Genomic DNA, 21,411 nt, shown 5'->3' with positions numbered 1-21,411 from the left:
AAAATAAGCTTTACAGTGCAATGAATCCCCAAACTTTAGTCATTATGTAAACAATGAAACAATAATTTATTAAAGTTGGCCTTTTATTTATCTTCAGAGGCAGTAGCTAACTTAAGTGGATTGAAGAGCAGGGTTTAAGCACACACACAGCGAGCTAGTGATAACTTTTTAATGGGATACGACTGTTACTGTAGTTTCAAGGGAGGGAACATGGCAAATGGGCAGATATGTCTGTTAGTAAATAATAGCTAACAGCTGTGCATGCCAAATATCAAGTTCCTATCTTCATTATTGTAAAAGTTATTGCAAATGTTAAAGTTGGCGCAAACCAACCAACCAACAGACCAACCAACAGACCAACAGACAGGGCAAAAACAATATGTCCCCCACTACTATAGTGGGGGACATAAAAATACTGTAAAATGCTCAGTTTTCTTTTGTATTATAATAACATGATCTTCATTGCCCAAATGCAGCCCCAGTGTGGCGAAAGTAAGTGGCAACAACTTTTTAAAGCCCAGAGAGAACCCTGAGGCTAATCTGGAAGGACACTCTACGCACATGCATTAAACCCTTTTTTCACAGAGCATGGCCCAATATATACATGTACTATTGAGCTTTAGGTGCCCCAAAAATATTTTATGTATGCATTTTAACCAAAAGTATTTGCGTATCAGCACAAATGATGACTCTTTAAACATGATGACTATGGAAAATGCTGGTTGAGTCATGGGTATGTCAGGAGATTGCGTGAAATCGGTTGATAGAACATTCGCATAGGATGCAGTTCGTTACGGAATATGTTTTCACAGTCACCATCGTTTTGCTGATAAAAAATGTTCGGAAAACAGGAAATATTGTAATTCATCATAACTCGATACGTTCTTATCAAATGTTTCCTCCTTGATCAGAGTGCAAGATCAATAGGGTTCACAGGGGTTTACGCACTGGCTGGACAGAATCACACCATTAAGGACTTTATTTTTGCACATATCCCAAGTTATTGAAATATGTTTGAAAAAAACCTTAAAAGACAGTCTTAGTCTTGCAGTTTGTATACATACATTAATATCTTAAGATTTAAGAACATATTATTGAATACGTCTGAAATCAATGCCAAAATTTTATTTTGCGTGCAGCATACATGCAGCCTGGTATATAAATGTTGTACATATCAAATTTTTTAACAAGAACACACGCTTATTAAATAAAGTAATTCTAATGTTTTTCACATTGTCCTTAGCCACATAAAAACTGTTTGTTATGCACTAGTTGAAATTCTTCAGAAAAATTGTTTTAAAAAGTTATTTGAAAAAAAAGCACCACTTACCGGGGTGTTTACATCCATTAACATCTGTTTGTGAATTGCATAAAGTCATGTGATCCTGCACCTTGTTTATGTATTGTTCAAATAGAGTTTTAAGTCCAGGCTTTTTAGCTCTACTGCCAAAGGCAGAAGAGCTTATGGGATGGCATGGTGTCTGTGTGTGTGTGTGTGTGTGTGCATGCGTTAGACGTTTCTTGTTTATCAAATAAAGTCCACAGTTTTCATCCGATTCTTTCCAAACTTGTTCAGTGTCTTTATATTATGAGGACTCAAACCCGATTGATTTTCAGGTCACTGGGTCAAAGGTCAAGGTCACAGTGACTGGAAATAGTAAAATGGTTTCCAGATGATACCTCAAGAATGCTTAGGCCTAGGATCATGAAACTTCATAGGTACATTGATTATGAATGGCTGATGACCCCTTTTCATTTAGGTCACTAGGTCAAAGGTCACAGTGACTCGAAATAGTAAAATGGTTACTTTTTCTTGTTTATCCGATAAAGTCCACAGTTTTCATCCGATTCTTTCAAACTTGTTCAGTGTCTTTATATTAATGAGGACCCAAACTCTATTGATTTTCAGGTCACTGGGTCAAAGGTCAAGGTCACAGTGACTCGAAATAGTAAAATGGTTTCCAGATGTTAACTCAAGAATGCTTAGGCCTAGGATCATGAAACTTCATAGGTACATTGATCATGACTGGCTGATGACCCCTATCGTTTTTCGGGTCACTAGTTCAAAGTGACAAGAAAAAGTAAAATGGTTACCTTTTCTTGTTTGTCCGATAAAGTCCACAGTTTTCATCCGATTCTTTTCAAACTTCTTTGGTGTCTTTATATTAATGAGGACTCGAACCATATAACTCAAGAATGCTTAGGCCTAGGATCATGAAACTTCATAGTTACATTGATCATGACTGGCAGATGACCCCTATTGATTTTCAGGTCACTAGGTCAAAGGTAAAGTTCACAGTGACTCAAAACAATAAAATGGTTTCCGGATGATAACTCAAGAATGCTTACGCCTAGGATCATGAAACTTCATAGGTATATTGATCATGACTGGTATATGACCCCTAATAATTTTCAGGTCAAAGGTCAAGGTTACAGTGACTCAAACAGTAAAATGGTTTCCGGATGATAACTCAAGAATAATAAGGCCTAGGGTCATGAAACTGTATAGGTAGTTACATTGATCATGACTGGCAGATGACCCTTATTGATTTTCACGTCACTAGGTCAAAGGTCAAGGTCACAGTGACAAAAAAGGTATTAACACAATGCTGCCACTACAACTGACAGCCCATATGGGGCATGTTTTACAAACAGCCCTTGTTTAAAAAGAGCAATATCAAAGCAATAAGTCCAGAATTACTTCCCCTTGAATATGAGAACATTTTGAAATCCCGCTTGTTAACGCAATTTATTCCACAGTTTTCATCCAATTATTTCCAAATTTGCACAGTATCTTTATATCAATGAGGACTTGAACCCTATTGAATATGATCAGTATCGGAGAAATAAGTACACATAAATCTCCCCTTGAATTTGAGAAAATTATCCTTGTTTGCGCGATTAAGTACACAGTTTCCATCTTATTCTTTCCAAACTTGCACAGTGTTTATAGCAGTAGAGCGATTCAGGCCCTCATGGGCCTCTTGTTTCCTGATGTTGTGAAGCCGCTGATAAAACAGAAACTTGTTAAATTTTAAATAGAAGCAATAAACAAGTTTAATTTCTGTTACAGTTTGTATAAATGTGTTTATTGAATCAAATATTTGAAGTTTTGTTGGTCTAGTGCCTATTGCAATTGAGTACTTTTACTTTTTGCATGTGATGTCTCTATACCAGGTAAACAACGTGTTTAGTGGGTGTTAAGTGGATGTGATTTTTTAAGTGGTTAAACACACCTTAAATAAACAATTGTGACATGGATTTAATGGAAACTAAATTAATCTTAGACGGCAAATCATTTATTCAGCATTGTTTTTTAATTAATATAGAAATTATTTTACTTGTTTCCTTACTTGATACAAGGTAATTTGAGGATATAGAATAAGTGTATGTAGTGAACCCAGGCCAGTATGGTCTACATAACCAAGTTTATTCAGTTTTACTAATGAAATATGTATGCCTATTATTCCCCCCACATATACTTGTATAGACCGTTCCATAATTTAGTAATTACCCAATTATCTCCCCTGAATACTCTCCGCGTCCGCCATTACACTACTGCCAAACAACCGGTAACATATATAAGATAGCACCGATTATTCAACGGGTGAATTTCTTTCTTTTTGTAAAACTTGTTTGTTTGTCATGCAAATTGTATGAAATAAAGTTTTTTCTGCTAGAGGAGATGTTAAGCTAGTGTTATAACAGAAAAATGTTTGAAAAACGTGCATTTTTTAGGTATTTGTCTAGGAAAATAAACACGTTGACACATTAAAAAAAACATTTAATTAAACTAAATGCAATATTTATCATTTGATTATATGCATCAATCTTAAAATCGCGTAATCCTTTGCATTCCAGTGTTGAATTGCCCGTTTGTTCTGCATAATCCGATTATCTCGTTTTGATCAGATATTATCCAGACTTAACTAACAACATGGCGTCATCCCAGGGTGTCATAAACCACACTGGGTGGCAGATGACAGTCTGGTCATTAAACACAATTGATGATGCCACCATGTCTTCTCTTTCTGGTAGTATTAAGCAGTCATTTGGTTTAATATTTTACCTCCGACATACTTAACAGTTGCGTTCATTAGATATGTTACATATTGTACAAATTAAAAGTTATGTCCAATATAGAATATCAGAAATTGTACACCGTAAAGATACTAGCCCGTTTAATCCCTGGTTTAATTTATGAAAAAAGGTATTTGATAATTATAAAATTTACCTAAAAACATAACATTTAACGTATTTAGCGGGTATCGGTTAATTAAAACCACGTCATTTCGTATGAAGATTTAATGTTACGACAATGCACGAACGACATCATAAAAACAAGAAATTACATTTGACACGAACGGGGGTAAATAATGTTTAAAAAAATATTAATATAGATATATGTGTGTTAAAATGTTAGATATTTGCCACTCATACTCACTAGTAACGAGTTTTCAATATACATGAATACACAGTTTAAATTGCATCATGTAAAGTTGTGTTTTTCAGTTGTATGTTAATATTCCTCAATAGCGTCATTCTCTGTACAAAACCCATCAAATTAAAATTACATGTTAATACTGTCATGCACTTCGCTTTTAATAGGGCTTTGTAGTACGTTTATTTTCAATGCACCCCTTATACTTTCTATTACTCACGTGTTTATCACACTAACGTACTCATGCCATTCATAATTATATTTTCATAATTAGATGTATTACTATTGTAATTTATTGAAGCTTTTCTGCAAAAAAATATTACGGCTTATGCATAGAGCTCTTTGTTGTGTCAAATTGTCGGCCTTTCAGTCTTCAGATAATCTTTAATTTGATGCTTATGCCGCGTTTTTAAAGTTGCAAATAAATGTATTAATAAATTCGTTTGGCGCTTAATAATATATTATTGAAATATTATTTAGGTGTTTTTTTCGGAGTTTTTTTGTGTGGATTAATTGACTAAACATTTGGTGTCGTTATCCATATGTTTTGCGTTACTTCAAAGACCTATAAAATACATTGTTTAGTATTTTTTAGCTTTATAGCTGTTAAATGATTCACAGATGAAAATATAGATATATCACATAGATCACATTCTCTTCATCTTTCGAATAATCACATAAAATATCGTCAAGATCAATATCACTCTCTCACGATAAAAAGCTCGTTTTTTAACGTGACAAAATTCCATCACAAAAAAAATAAATATAAATCCAAACCACAATTTTTTATCTTTGATATCAGTTAGAACAAGAAAAATAAAGGAAGGCGTATCAAACATATCACACTTAATATAATATGTTATGATTTTGGAATGTAGATTTTTACCACATGAGACCAATTACAAACAATTAGCGGCAATTAATTGCGCGAGAATCTTTAATAAGTATTAATTAAAATATAAATTGCTTGATGTTGCGGCTATTAAAATCAACACAACAATACATGCGTGAATTGTTTGTGAAACGTTAAAAGTAACAAGTCTAATCAAAGACATAGTATGAGCGACTGAACTGGCAAATATTTCGCCGATGATTACCACTTGATTACAGATATAAAAAAACAAATACACGAAAGCATTTTAAACATTTTATTTGTAACAATCAATCTCAACTTCAAACAATCATTTAAACAACAAAAATGTGATAATCGCCTCACATTAATTCATTAAGTAATTTATTTATCCGACAACGGTTAAGCGGGTATTCTCTACGTTTTTGGCTTTTGGAATCGCAGTCTCGCACCAGTTAGCAGCAGTGTAATGGCGGACAGTCACGTGACTGACAATATGGCGGCGGTCAATTTATCGATTATGGAACGGTCTATACCAAAACACAGAAATACTGTCACAGGAAAACACAGATACGGATCTACGAACGCATGGGAATTATGAGCCACTAATTCTTAAAAAAAAACAGCTATTTGTCATAATTTGATGTTATTGATTTTACATGATCAGTGCAGTTTTATAAAATCAACATGAAAAATGCTGATTACCTTCCCGCATTGGCACTTTGGAAACCGCTTTTTTATGGTCTGTCGCCATGTCAGTAAAAGCCACCAAAATTTTCCGTTAATTACACAAATAGCATGTTTATGTTTTCATTTTGTTCACAAAATGTCATCCTGTCAAAGTTGTCAGACGCTTTCATGTAACAAAGCGGCTAATGATCAATATCGGCATTGGCTAAACTCAGTACTTCTTCCCCCATTCTATACATAGATGGTGACGTCACTACGTTATTGTCAGTAAGACCGGTGTGTACACAATGCTTCTTCCCCAATCTCCACGCACAGTTGTCGTTCCATACAATTTTTTGTTTAAGTATTGATTTATATTATGAAAAGTAGTTTTATTTTATTTTATATTTTGAGAATAATGTTTAAATCTCGGTTCATAATGATAAAAAAATTACATTAACTAAAAAAAGGTTAAAATAACGGTAATGTAACGACTCGCCCCCTTAACGACTCGCCCCATAACGACTCGCCCCACTTTTTATAACGACTCGCCCCACATGTATAACGACTCGCCCCACATATATAACGAATATCAAAATAAAATGTTATATTATATATAGTAATATAAATGAAATCAATTCATAATATAAATTTAAGGTTCGGCATTTTTGATAACCATCGTTCAGCGGTTTTTTGCCTTATACCTGACCTTATATACGTCTATTGCAGGCATATTCTGAAAAGTAATAATTATTTTATGATTTTTTTACATCTTTGTTCAGTGACAATATTATAATAAAGCAAGACTATTGGGTATCGGTACATTTGTCTCATGTCATACTTTCCTTTATATTTATAAAAAGAAGCAAAGGCTAAGATCATATCGACAATTAAATATTCCCATGGTTAAATTACTCAAGAATTTAAGGATTATTGTTATAAAGGATACCGATGAATTAACAACATAATTGGCAGGTACATTACCGCGAGCGGGTGATGACAATCAACAATACATGTGTCATAATCGCGAAAGCGTGAATACCTTGCTTCGTGGAAAATATATTTTCATATATACGGGTATTGAAAGGTAAGAAAAATGAAAAAAGGTCTTTGCCAAAATTTATTTTTTGCAGAAATTTTACGGACACAATTCATCTGTAAGATAATTTTTTATTTATAATTTTAAAATTACCATTATAGTCTTAAATCTACCTATTTATTACCTGTTGATCTGAATACACAACACACGTTTTAAAAATCCTTTTTCATACTATAAAAATACGTATCAGTCCTTTTGTGTTTTTCACACAAACTTTACTTTAAAATGCTAATCAAATGGCGTTTCTTTTAAATTTTGGTGTGAACAATTAGCGCGGAAAGTTTTCAATGGTTACAAATAAACATTTAACGCTAATTAAATGGCGGTTCTTTTAATTTGTAGGTGTGAACAATTACCGCGGAAAATTTGCAATGGTTTCAAATAAACAAGAAACCATTTGTGATAAATCAATTAATTCCACGATTTGTTTAATTACTTAAATGGTTATAACTTTAATTGAGTAATACGTGCCACTGCGGAGTTTAGTATTTAAAGATGTATACATGATTATAGTATACCATTATTTTAAATTGATAATTCGACTAACACCATGCCTGCGCTTTGCACTCTGTATTTGCAGCGCAGCTGCTGGACTTGTGTTCAGCTATGTACGGACCTGTGCAAATAGTTGTTGTTGTTGTTTGTGTAAATAGTGTTTAAATTTGTTATGAAAAAAACGTTTGAATAAAATCATTTTCATAAATTCAATGTTGATAATATTAAGATATAATTATATTGATTACCCGGTACTGATGTATTACTGTCTTTTTGTAAATTTTTCTTATTATATAAATGTATTGATATTATTATACACACTGCGTAACTTTCTTTTTTTTATATGTTGTTGTTGTTGTTGTTGTTGTATATAAGTACATAAGTATCTAATAAACCATCAACACAAAAAAAGTTTTTCTTATATATTTCTCTTTCTATTCATCTGTACTGTTTACATTTAACAATGATGCTAAAAATGTAACAATAAAAATGATGGGACGAGTCGTTATATATTAAATACGCAAAAACATAGTTATGTTACTGTGGTAACGCATTATATTAATTGCAAGAGTTGATAAAATTCCGGGTGTAGAAATCTTGAACATATCATGCAGGATGCGATACAGTATTCCAGTTTCTGTTGAAAGTTCCTGAAAAAGGTGAAAGTTAAAGTAAAGCATTTTAACAAATTTCATCAAACTTCTAATTTGCCAAATCTTAAGATATTTTTTCAATACCCCACCAGTTTTTACCGACTTAAAACACAATAAAATCGAAATTAAATAAAAATTCTTCCATATAAGTAATGATGGGGCGAGTCGTTATCTATGTGGGGCGAGTCGTTATCTATGTGGGGCGAGTCGTTATAAAAGTGGGGCGAGTCGTTATAAAAAGTGGGGCGAGTCGTTATGGGGCGAGTCGTTAAGGGGGCGAGTCGTTAGTAAACCAAAATAACATCGGGATAATTATTTCACCACATGTCTCGGCTTAATTATCACATGGTTGGTTATTAAGGCATGGATTATTGCCAAGTATGCTGGTTCCAGTCACATCTCTGCGCGGAGGTTGCTTCTTCACTTCTAATATCGTACCGATAACAGTTCGAAAGTTCATTATCTGTACTAAAAATATACTGACTTGATCGAATTGAAACGTGGTTAGTAGTTAAATTTCATGATTATCTGATATAAACGATTAAAAAGAAGTTATAAACATAGCCACAACATTCAATATAATTATATAGCTGAGCGTAATTATAAAAAGTTATATTGCTTAATAAAGCGACACAATATAAAATATGTTTATATCATTTCAGGACCTTTAATAATGTATGATTTCGTAGAGTATCCGTAAAAAACGTTTACAGTTTCAGTTTTTATTAACTGATACATTCAGAAAGCCAATCGACTGAATGGACAATTTATGCGAACAGCGTTTATGCAATAGCTAGTTACTGATATAACACAATTATATCAAATTGTTTGCATTATTATGAGATTAAAGATTACTGACAATTAATACGGATTGTAACGTGTAAGTGTGCCCTCATCGCAAGACAGAGGTGTGTAACTATGACAACCACTGTAGACCAACGCCCGATGACTATCTATTATTTGCTCTATGTCATAAACGGTTCAGTTTTTTTGTACCAATGAGTAGTCAAAACCCGGACAAATCTAGCAGTACGACATACTATTTTGAAAATAATGTTATTTCTTTTCAAAGAGAAAAGTGCATCTTTTAAATATGCAATTAAACGGTCTCTAATTTTCTCAAAAGGTTTTTAAAAAAGTCCTTTTTTAATCAAGTATAAATCCGAAGAAATTGTTGTTTTATTTCACTAAATTTCCCTAGAAACACCACGACTTAATTAAAATTACAATAATTTTGTAATTGAAAGTTGATTTCGAATGATCGTCCACTGCAGCTTCGTTTGGAAAATGAACTTTACCCTGCGGCCCCGTAGTTTATAGTGAGATATATATGAACGTTAACATGTTACGTGCTTGGTAGGTTATAGTGCAAATTGGCCTTCTACAAACTATTACTCTGTGGTACAACGAAACCTCCGCGCAGAGATTTGACTGGCACCAGCATAGCTGGTTCAAATCCCTGTCTCCATAACCGACTATGTGATGATAGCCACGCCACGTGGTTCAATAATTTTACCGTTGTTTTTTTACTTTTTTTAAATTTAGGTAATTATTTTTTTAATTCTGAACCTAAACACTATTTTCAAAAAAAAATGAAAATTATTTAACTTTTCATAATATAATACTTAACCAAAAAATTAAATCCTACCAAATCTGGTAGGATTTTCTTGTGATGGCAGTGATTGTATGTGAGAGCAAGATACATGGGTGCCACATGCGGTTTAAAGACTGATTACAAAAAAATCTCAACTGAAAATTGATAAAGTGAAACTCCAGTTCCACCAGCCGAAGAGAAATCTTACCAACACCACGATGTTCTGTGTTTATGGCAAATGACCAATTGTATTTGAAAACACACGATCTAGTGGTTTCTGATTAGGAGCGTAGCATGTCACTTAAATATTCTAAGAAAATTGTTCAAATGATCAAACAATACCATGTGATAAGCTCTGGACCCACTCTGTAGTCACATGACAACGCTAGATGTGGTATGGTAACTTATATTTAACGAGATAAAAAAGGCTCGTTTCTGTTGTTTTTTTTGTCACAATATAGTCCAAGTGAATTTTCCGAGACGATATCCGGACTTTTATGAAGAAACGCGATATGTCATCGTGCAGCGTCAGAATCACGACGTAGTTTTTATAAATGTTCGGATATCGTCGCGGGACACGTGGAATATATTGTCACACACAAAATAATCAAAGTTCTGACAGTACTGCTGTGACGATGCTTTTGAAGAGGATGGATATAAAAGAAACAATTTAAGTTTATCTGCATCACCTTAATTGTGTATGTGGGTACGAAAATTGTGGGCACGAACAAAATTGTGTACAAAAATTTTGGGTTCGAAAAAAATATTCCAAAAAATATTTGGGTACGAAAAAAAATTTGAGTACGAAAAAAAAATGAGTACGAAAAAAAAATGGGTACGAAAAAAAATAAGTACGAAAAATTTTGGGTACGAAAAAAAACATAGGGAAGTAGTACCCGTGGGGAACTTGACCCACTCAGCGAAACTGGGAGGCGGGTTACATTTTCGATCAAATCTAAAATAACTACATTTGGGGTTTTCCCTCCGTAACAGCGTTTGAAGGGCTACCTGGCAGTTTCCTGTCTGGTTCCTGTCCCGAACCTCTCGATAAATTTGAAATTGGACGGGAACCAAGCTGTCTTTACCTTTATCAATGATAATCAGCGCAGTATGCCGATTGAGAAAATTTAGCTAACTCAATTGGACTGGATCGGTCTTTTACATAGGTCGCCATTGTGAAGAATTGTTTCATGGTATGATAACTTAGACGAGCTGCTTCGCTGAAGCAGCGTCGTCAAAAACGAGCATTTTTTATCTCGTAAAAATTATGTTACCAGACCACATAAAGCGTTTACATTTAGGTTATTGCTATAAAAAACATTGATTTGTTATGGGTTAATTTTACGAAATATTCATTGATTTTGAGTTTGTATGTGGTTTTAAAAGAGTAAACAGCCAATTGTAACCTATACTTTTCAATAAAATGTACGTGTATCTGATTCTGAAGAACCAACTGGCGAGTTTTGACTAAAAAGTATTTACAGTTTTGGATATGTACCCAGTGCAATTTCGCTTTATAAAACATTTAGTATTCGATAACTTAATTTCCCTGAAATCAATAGATACCAATTCGAACGGTGTCTCTTTAAACTTGGTAAGCATAGCTTGAATTGAAGCACATCGAGTCATCATAATTTGAGAACAGCACAGTTCAAAATGGTTATAATTTAAAACACATTAAAATCATATTAAAATAAAATATAAATAGTTTTGAGTTAAGTTCTACTATAACACTGTCCTAATTTAAGCATTATTTGCTTCTGGCTTTCCATGCCTGAGAAAATGCATTTTCAAATTATTTTTGTCCGAGAATGTATGTGAACATTTAGAACACGCGTGCAATTTCTCAGCAGGGAGATGCTGCAGACTATGTCGCTTTAAATGAACAGAGAACGAGAATGACTTCCGGCATATACGGCATCTGTACGGGGTGTCACCCGCGTGGATTATCATGTGCTGCTGCAAATGGTACTTCTTGGAGAAGGATTTCGCGCATACCCCGCAATGGAAGGGTCTTAACTTCCGGTGTACGACTTTGATGTGTTCACGGAGGTTGCCCAACCAGTTGAAGGAAGCACAACATTCTTTGCACTTGTATGCCTTTTTGTGAGTGGCAACGTGTGCGTTGATTGACTGCTCGCCGATGAACCATTTACCACACAAGTTGCAGTCATATCTTGCAGCGTCAGATGGTAGTAAAGGGTTTATCTGAGATGTGTAATCCTTAAGAACTGTCGGTAGCGAAATAGCTGGTTGGCACCTTGTCGTAGACGAGGAAAATAATGTAATTGTCTGCTCCGTCTCAGATAACGGTTTGAGCGTGCTTTGGGGAGACACATTGTTCATTAGTATAGCGACAGGTTGTGTAATACCAGTACCTTTACATGAAACACTACTAACGACAAATCCGTTATTTGTTGTCAACAAGATGTTTTGAAGATACATTTTTGACATAATAGTATCCATCATATTTGTTTCAAAGCTCCCTGGCATACATATACCTGCATCGGTCATTGATATGGCATTGCAAGTAGCAGCTTGAAGCTGGTCGTTGTTTGAAATGTTTTCATTCTTTGTATCATCATCGTCGTCAGAAATATTTTCGAGCATCATTAGAACACCGCTTTTTGCTTTGTTTTTGTCTGATGTTTTATTCGCGTCCGTTAAGACGAAGTTGTTAATGATATTCACTGGACTATTATCGTCGTTTGATGTACACTTTTCTTGTAATATTGTGTTGGTGTTAAATATTCCGTTTTTATCTGGGCTTTTAGCCCTGTCGATTGTTAGAAAGTTCACTCTCGAATTATTATGGTAATTGCATTGTTCAGTATCGTCATCGGAAATATTCTCAAGTAACATTTCTGAACTGTGTGTTCTTGTGTTGACAAGAGATTCTTTCGAACCCGTTTTAGAGAAGTCAACTATGCAATTGTCTTGACAAATAGTTACGTAAGAATCGCATTTCAACGCTTCGTAACCACGTAATACTCTATCTTTTCTTTCCAACGCACAGCTTGGGTTAACGTCATAATTGTTCCGTTCAGAATCGTCATCAGAAATACGCTCGTGCATGATTTTGGAAGCTCTTTGGGCTTTCATGCTATCCAATTTAACCAACATATCCTTTGGAGACACTCGAGATTTGTCATGTGCCTGGTCGTCGTCTGTTAAAGTTTCTTCATGACAAGAATGTTTTCTATTGTCAAATTTTTCATGATTCATAAAATTGCATTTGTTTTGGGAAGGTACAAGTGGTGTATTTTTTGATAGATTTAAAGGTTCAGCAACTGGGAAGATTTCGTCTTGAGTTGAACCTGTTTGGCTGTCGTCGTCTTCAAAGTCAGATTCCTCTAGACTGTCGTTTTCATGGTAATATTCTATAATGTAATCATGTGGGTTTTGTTTCATGTGTGTCTCAAAAGAAATGCTTGTCTTTGGTATCGTACATAAATCCAAAGGCGCAGTGTAGGTATTATCTAGTGACAAGCATGTAGTTTGCGTAGTACCTTTTCGAATTTTCTCACTTGTGTATGAACCGTTTTGATAATCGTCCACAGGTGGTTCATATGTCTTTTTATCAATAGTTTCACAAGACATGTTCTCGGCGGTGTTCTTGTCGTTAACTGAAGTCCAAATATTGTGATTACTCACTGGTTCTCCCGCATGACTGTCGTTTGTTTTGCTGATGCAATCATCCGTGTCATTTAATGAATCATTGCTTTTTTGAACGCTATTTGTATCATTTATCCCAATTTTATTGCTTTGTAAGTTTGTTGGTAAATAATTTGGACAACGAATACTATTTTCGTCTAATGTCCGTGTTCTTGCTAACGCATATTCGACAATGTCACGATTATATTTGTAAGTTGTAGAATGGTTTGGTTGAACTGTCTTTTCACAGCATATACGATTAGCTCTCTTTCTGTCCGATGAGTCTTTTTCACTTGCATTTTTAAAATTTCCTTCCATAGAAATTTGTTGCAGAGATGGAACAATTAAGTCCGATTTTATATTAGAGCATTCAGTAAATGGAGAATTATGTGCGACTTTCATTTGGAGCTTTGAGTTTACATATTTTGGCTTTGCTTGCGTCATCGGAAATTTAGTAGAGACCAATGATGGAGCAGGCGTCATAATTGTGGATGTTGTACTGTTTGCGGAATGTATTAGTCTTGGAATAATTGATGGCTGTACGTTGGTCACTGATGGATCACCGCTGACAAATGCTGTTGATACATGTACATCAGGGTCTGAAGACGTAGCTTGTAGCATCGATGGTTTCATGGAACGTGTAGTGGAAGGTATGTGGCTGTGCATCGCCTCAATTCGACCAGAAGTTGACGTGTCGCAATAGTTGTTTAACATCGACGTCGCAAGGAATGCTATCGCATCAGGAAACGATTTGTAATTCCCATGCGACTGGGACGAAAATACCACGGAACTCAAATTTGAATTCAAAGAAAGGGTCGATGTGGGATTCGAAGGAGTAACGAATAATACTTGTGGTGTTGTCGAAGCTGGTTGACTGGCTTGCGTAAAAAGAGGCGCAGTATATAAATGAGGTATTGAAGAGCTTGAAAGTTGACATACTGACTGAACATATGATGTGCTGTGGGAAGTCGTTCCAATTGAGTTGGCGATTGTTTGACAAGGATATGTTGTTGGATTGATGAAATAGAATGGCATGAAATTAGGTATATGAGACGGTTTGTCGAACGTTGCGTTACACACGATCGACTGTTTTGCATATTCATCCGGCCTTCTGAATTGATAGAATGATTGGTTAGATGCGGCATTGTCCATCGCTGGCATCATACTGAAGGGCGTTGCACCGGGTATCGGTGTGTAAATGGTAGTTGTCGGTGAAGGGAGAATATATGACATTGTTCGTGCGGCAAGTGAATCCTTGGTGGAGAACGGTAGCCTCGCGTAAGCGACCGTAGTAGAGGAGGCACCAAGGCATGGCGTGCATTTGCCGATGTTGGGCATCGAAGGTGTCTTAGTATTGTTTGCGATGGTCGTTCTTTTGTTTCTGCGTTTAGTTGAGCATTCTGAATTTGTAGTTTTTTCATTTTGATTGTCACTAGTGATCCTGCTAGCGTAAAGCATATCTAATGAAGAATCTGAAAAATAAAATACCATTTATGAAAAGTTATTAAACATTTAAAACTTAATGAAAGCCATGTAAATGATTTTAGGTATTCTCTTCGAAGTCAGTATACAATATAATACAAATTAGGAGAGATCTTAACATAATTACTCCAATATCTCGAAAGCAACATAAGATTTAAGCTTTTGCACAATATTTCATTCAGCAAAGGTCAAAGTTAGTAAGCTCACCGGTTAAACAATTCTATATTGTTACACTGCATTGGATTTGATAATTTAATAATTAATTTAATGTAACCCATTTATGCCTAGTGGACTCTCCCATCCTTCCAAATTGGATTAATTTATTTCAAAAATTAGGGTTGTCTAGTATATTTATTTTTATATTTAGAATATTTCTTACAGAAATTCCTTTAAGCGAACAGCGAAGACCCTGATATAACGCCGCATCATGCGTCGTCTCATTTGGGTCTAAGCTGTTTGCCAAGGTCTTTTTCTAGACGCGAGGCATACATGGGTTTAATTACACGTGTGTAGTTATTTTTCTAATCGAAGTCAGAATATGCATAATTCACGGTAGTTTGATGTGTTATTTTTTATAATTTTATATATTCAGAGTTAAAGTATCCTCCTTATGTCATGGTGACTTATTAGCAATGATAAGCAATTTTTACATCAACATACGTGTATACGATACACGTAAAAAACAAGATCTTAACATTTGTATAATCATTTGTTTATGGTGCATTTTTTGAAAATGGCAAAAAGATTGATCGGAAAAAGCAAAAGAATACATTACATTGTAATTCATGAAAACATGAAACACATGAACGAATAATAAAAGTTCGAAAGGTTAGGTCTCGAATCTCGAAAACGCTAGAAAACACTGCTGTTTTAAAAACACTGCTTACAGTCTCGTTAAGCTCATATATATTTTACCCGACACATGAAGTTAGTCATCTAGAAATCACTAAAGCTTGTCGATGTTATTAATAAATGCAGCCAGCGTTAAATTATCTTGACAGTTGGGAAAGAGAACTGTTCAAACAAAAACCAATATGAATGCAATGCACAATTAATATTTAATTATTAAAAACTCCCGTATGAGACTCGGGATGTATTGTTTGCAATAATGTCAAAGAATCGTTTGAAGGATTTAACTCTTACAGTGCTGGAACCGAATGTTGAAGGCCTTTGCAAACAGTTTGGATCCAGATGAGACGCCACAGAACGTGGCGTCTCATCTGGATCCAAACTGTTTGCTATTCTGATAGTATTCTTTGAAAAAAATCGAAGAAAATGCTAATTTTAGAAATTCAGCAGACGACATTTTAGCAGATGACAAATTACCCAGCATGCAAAGGGTTAAAACCGCGTAACAATATGCAACTCGCATTGAAATTTATACCAGGATCCGAGCTCAATGTAATTCCTTCGAGTGCAATTCAGTTGCGTGCGCAGACGTATTCGATTGTTTGCTCATCAGTCTTTATACAAAATGGTTAACAATGTTAATGTAAAGTAAAATTAATGAGAATATATCTTGACAAAAATGTATCATTCTTTATGACATCCCATCTTCTAACTTTGCTTGCGATAATTAACTGTTCTGCGTTACGCCTTTACCACTTAGATGTGTATTTTCACGCATTTGTAGTCCCTAAAAAAATAATATAATTAAAGACCTTTTTTTTTACTAGATTCAAGTTTTTAAAGCTTCATTTCCAACCCTTATGTACTGATGAACAGCAAACAGCATAAAGCATACTGCGAGTTACTCATAGGCTGTTCTGGTTTTATGCTGTTTCACATAGCAATATTCACTTTGCATCTGAGTGGGAAAGTGTTATATAAAAACATTTTATTCTTGGTTCTGTTTGATTCCGTTTAATGCAGATGTCCCTGCATTCATAGTGCCTTGCATCTACTTAAGTGATTACTACATACTTATATCTATCTTAAGTCGCTCGTTCTCTTATTAAACGGTACATATTTACCTGTCAAATTTACTTGTATATCTTATATCTTATTTAATTAACCATTATATAGTAAAACATGTAATAATATAAACATCTTTTTACTTTAAGATCAAATACTATTTTGCAATTGATCAAAACTGCCAAACATATTAAAAAGGTGTCTCTATTGCTTTGTGAAGAAGTAAGTACGCAACGATGTCCCTAAGAAGTGGGGTGAGGAAGAAAACCAACTAACCAAACTATACGCGTAATCAAAATACATCTGACCAATTTAAACAATTGTTTTATGTCTAAATTCGTTAAAACGTTAACCGAGTCAAAATGAAATGTGCTTCAAGCCGTAAAAGTGTAGCATCCACCATATTTATGAGTGTGAAAATCGTTCGCATCTTTGAGAGGGAAATAAGCCACTTATTACCAGTAAATGGTGTAGTTAAATAATACATTGTTTCACGAACAGTTATTTTCACACACGTTTGAATAATGGGGTCGCAAGTATCACATTTGATAAAACAAGACTAAGTGCAGTGACACCTTCCATTTAAGACACAGACACTGCGTGTACAAGTTAAATATATTCACGTCTGGAATAACTTATAGTTTGCAAATTTTTGTTATTTTCTTCAAATCCGTGTTGTTGTTTTATACAGTATTGAAACATTTTGTATATGGTAAACATTCAAATATATATAATAAAATACACGATGAGGACTTCAAAAGATATTAAATAACATTGTTTGAATTGATCATCTTCACGAGGTGTTAAATGGCGGCAGGAATATAACAGAGCTGTGCTCAGAAGCAGTCATATCTCCGCATGGTGGTTGTTAATAAAAGTGTGACTCCTGTATATCCCACATGTACATTATTCGGCAATATTAAATATTAAACGAGTCATGCACCATGTTTCGTGTATGTCTGCACTATCTGTGCGATTAATAATAGTAAATGTATTTACCTTAGCAAATTTTACTTCCGTGTGAATATAAATAACAACTTCAGATTTTATGCAATAATCTACACATTAAAAACACGTCCATTACTTTGATTTATTTTAGTAACGGTCATTATGACTTTGTCGTAAAGCTAAAACGATGAAACAATATCGTCTCTCTTGTAACTAAAAATATTAGTTTAAACCTGCCTAACTGTACACCTATTGATTTGCACGGAGTTGAACAAATCTATGAATAGAATCGGTAACATGATCACCCTGTTCAAGTTCAGCATATCTTATTTTCGATCGAAAAACTTGCGCAATGTTCAATAGTTAAACAATCAATTGAGATCTGCAAATATAAAATACTTGTTTGACAATATTCGTTATGGTTTCGTATTGCATAGAATTGCCCATGAGTATTTTAAACATTATTCTAAAATTCGAAAAGTATTTATTTTTCCAATAAGTCGTACAATTGTTTATTTTTTTTCTGTACTTTAGCATAGTTGTGCAACATTTTATATGCAAGATACTTATCCATGGAAAACAAAAGTCCTATTTTGGTGTAGATCCGGATAACCATAGTTTAGGATACCTGGATATTCCGTAATTTTCATTTTCCTCACCCAATATTTTCATTGACCGTTCAAAGGCGGTGATCCCAGTTTTAAACATTTTATGTTTATAGTTGTTGTCCGTAATAAAAGTAATGGGTGACAACAAGTATTTCTCTTATAATAGAATTTCTGATGATTTCTTTGATTGATATACATGTATTCATATCAGAACCAAAAATAATTTTATCCGGGAATGGTTTTGACAGGCATAGTCCAGAAACATTTCTCCTCATTTGGCAGGAAAGAATGCGTAACGATTCCTATATCAATAGTCAATGATACAAACGGGAAGAGGGTGTATAAATCTTCCAACAATGTAACAACATACATTTTGCTTCGTTGGATACGTTACCATTTGTGTTGATATTGTTCCACAAGACATTAGTGACAGTTGCTTATCAAAGATACCCGACATGATACCACGTGAAAGTGTACATTTTTATAACATTGATGAAGTTGGGCCATTTTCTTAAGCCCTTCTTCACGAGTCATTATGCCCTGCGAGATAAAGATTATATAGAATGGAGGCGATCAACGGAGCCATACACTATAAAGCTGTTTATCAGTCTATCTAAGTGGATACTACGGAATCCGGATAGTGGCATCTATAATCTCGCCCTTCTTTCATCAAGGGCGACACACGAAGCGATACACGATATTTTGCGCGACACACGAAGCGAAAAACGATATGCTCGATATTCAAAGCAACACATGATATTTTGCGCGATACACGAAGCGACACACGATATTTTGCACGATACACGAAGCAACGCGCGATATTTACCACGATATATCGCCTTTTGGGCTACCTACACAAGTGCGATATTTCGTGGTACATTCTCGCGCGTCGCTTCGTGTATCGCGCAAAATATCGTGAGTCGCGCAAAATATCGTGTATCGCTTCATGTGTCGTGTGTCGCCCTTGATGAAAGAAGGGCGAGATTATAGATGGCACTATCCGGATTCCGTAGGATATTACATAAATTTACAAAGATATGTTTTACTTTTGAAACATTAAGGCATCTAGTTTTCCGATCCAGTGGGAATGCAATAAAATAAAGCTTGTTCACAAACTGAACAAAGTCCTTCCACAGAAAGTCGACATATTCTTCTTCTGATGGATAACGCTCTGTTGCTTCAAATCAAATTGGGCCTCTTCAATGTCAGAGTTGTATTTCTAACATGGGCCTCTTCAATGTCAGAGTTGTATTTTTAACATGGGCATCTTCAATGTCAGAGTTGTATTTTTAACATGGGCCTCTTCAATGTCAGAGTTGTATTTTTAACATGGGCCTCTTCAATGTCAGAGTTGTATATTTAACATGGGCCTCTTCAATGTCAGCGTTGTATTTTTAACATGGGCCTCTTCAATGTCAGAGTTGCATTTTCAACATGGGCCTCTTCAATTTCAGAGTTGTATTTTTAAACATGGGTTTCTTCAATGTCGAGTTGTATTTCTAACATGGGCCTCTTCAATGCCAACGTTGTATTTTTAACATGGGCCTCTGCAATGTCATAGTTGCATTTTTGCAAGCAAATACAATTTACAATTCAGCTAGAGGATCAGAAGATAATCCAGAACATGTTATAATTATTCAGAAAACGCTTGATAAGATATGTGATCCCAAATCGACTTGTGATCGGGCCCAGATTTCTCGAAAAAGTTTAAGCCTAACTTTTTTCATGTTTGAAGTAAACTATGCAAAATAATATTTATAAACATATTACACATTTGCCTTAAAAATTATATGCAACTTTATACTTTGAATACTTGTTTTACGACAGCATAGTGTTCAACAAAGTGATATGAATCAATTAAATATGCTTAAGTTTATAAAACCAAGCTTCTCTTATTTTAAGAAATCGGGACCAAACATGTAAAATAACGCATGCCACAATATGGAACCGAGAGTATGTCTAAATGTAGATAAACACATTCTAGCTACATGAGCCAGTGGATATTCGTTTCGGTTCTTTGATTTTTTGGCGAAGTTACGGGCCTTGGACTTAATTTTTCTCTAAAATAACCGCTTCCTGGAGGGGGTTTTACGCACCTCTTTCAGACATTGAGCTGATTGTTATGCACCCTGTAAGATTGCAAAAAGCAGCCGTGATGTCCGTCCGTCCGGCATTTCATTTTCTGGACTTTTATTAAAACACTTTAAGATATTGACCTGATATTTGGTGTGTGAGTCCACCTACATGCCTTACAGATGAAGTTTTAGCTTCGTTCTGGTCCATTGATTTTTGGCGAAGTTATGGGCCTTGGACTTCGACAAAGGAACTTGCCGGTTCAAATTATTGACAATTATCCATATCACCGCTCGTATTGCTTCAACATTTATTAGTTGTTTTTCACAAATTATTAACGTCAGCAATTTTCAGACAGGTCTACGACCTCCAGTATCATTCGCTTCCATTCGCTTATTCTATTTCCTTGGACAATCAAAAGACGTATTACACCAACCATCGATAGATGAAGCATTCAGGATCGCAAGAGGTACTTGACTGATCGGGGATGTGTGTACAAGGCGATAAAAAAACATTGCATAGGGGCTTAACTTCACTGGCGAGTAAAATCGCGCTAATCCCCTTGTTTATCTGGGACAACACAACACAAAGGCTCTGCTGTAATGAGTGAAAGTAAACTGTGGGCCTTTTCATGAGAAAAAAATTGCAGTGGCCCATTAATTAAAAAAAATCCTAACTCGACAGCGAGCTGAAGGGGGCAGGGTCCAGGGTCTGGGTACGGGCCTTTTTGGTAACACACTGAACACATAATACGGTTTCTGTAAAACTGTCACTCAATTAAACGACTGTCACGATGTACCAGTAATTGGAATTTTAGGCGAGTCTTTTTTCTAATCGCCAGAAGATTCAGCGATAATCTTAAACGCAGCGAGCAGGTGTTCCATCTTAGCATGAAGCTTCGTTAACATTTAAGTTCAGTAAGATATACATG

At 34.9% G+C, this 21,411-nt stretch overlaps 2 protein-coding genes across 9 annotated transcripts in view; both read right to left on the bottom strand.

Annotated features, from left to right (window-relative positions):
* The window catches only part of LOC127881363 (cyclin-dependent kinase 14-like), a 109,446-nt gene extending 103,307 nt beyond the window's left edge, over positions 1-6,139 (bottom strand). For all 8 annotated transcript variants that reach the window (XM_052429137.1, XM_052429143.1, XM_052429141.1 and 5 more), the window contains exon 1: positions 5,997-6,139. In XM_052429137.1, the coding sequence (XP_052285097.1) occupies positions 5,997-6,045 (49 nt within the window). In that variant the 5' untranslated portion in view covers positions 6,046-6,139. The remainder of the gene's footprint in view (positions 1-5,996) is intronic.
* A 5,308-nt stretch (positions 6,140-11,447) lies between these two features.
* LOC127881360 (uncharacterized) lies at positions 11,448-18,055 on the bottom strand. Its single transcript, XM_052429134.1, has 2 exons — positions 17,851-18,055; positions 11,448-14,927 (listed from the first exon to the last, which is right to left on the bottom strand). The coding sequence occupies exon 2, from the start codon at positions 14,911-14,913 to the stop codon at positions 11,545-11,547; it is 3,369 nt and encodes a 1,122-aa protein (XP_052285094.1). The 5' UTR covers positions 14,914-14,927; positions 17,851-18,055; the 3' UTR covers positions 11,448-11,544.
* Positions 18,056-21,411: the final 3,356 nt, after the last annotated feature.

The sequence above is a fragment of the Dreissena polymorpha genome, chromosome 5 (genome assembly GCF_020536995.1).
Source record: "Dreissena polymorpha isolate Duluth1 chromosome 5, UMN_Dpol_1.0, whole genome shotgun sequence".
Lineage (NCBI taxonomy): Eukaryota > Metazoa > Mollusca > Bivalvia > Myida > Dreissenidae > Dreissena > Dreissena polymorpha.
This window is presented reverse-complemented; position numbering and strand designations above follow the sequence as displayed.

Excerpts from the sequence above, each read along its gene's own strand:
- LOC127881360 (XM_052429134.1), bottom strand. The coding sequence starts at position 14,913 with ATGCTTTACGCTAGCAGGATCACTAGTGACAATCAAAATGAAAAAACT.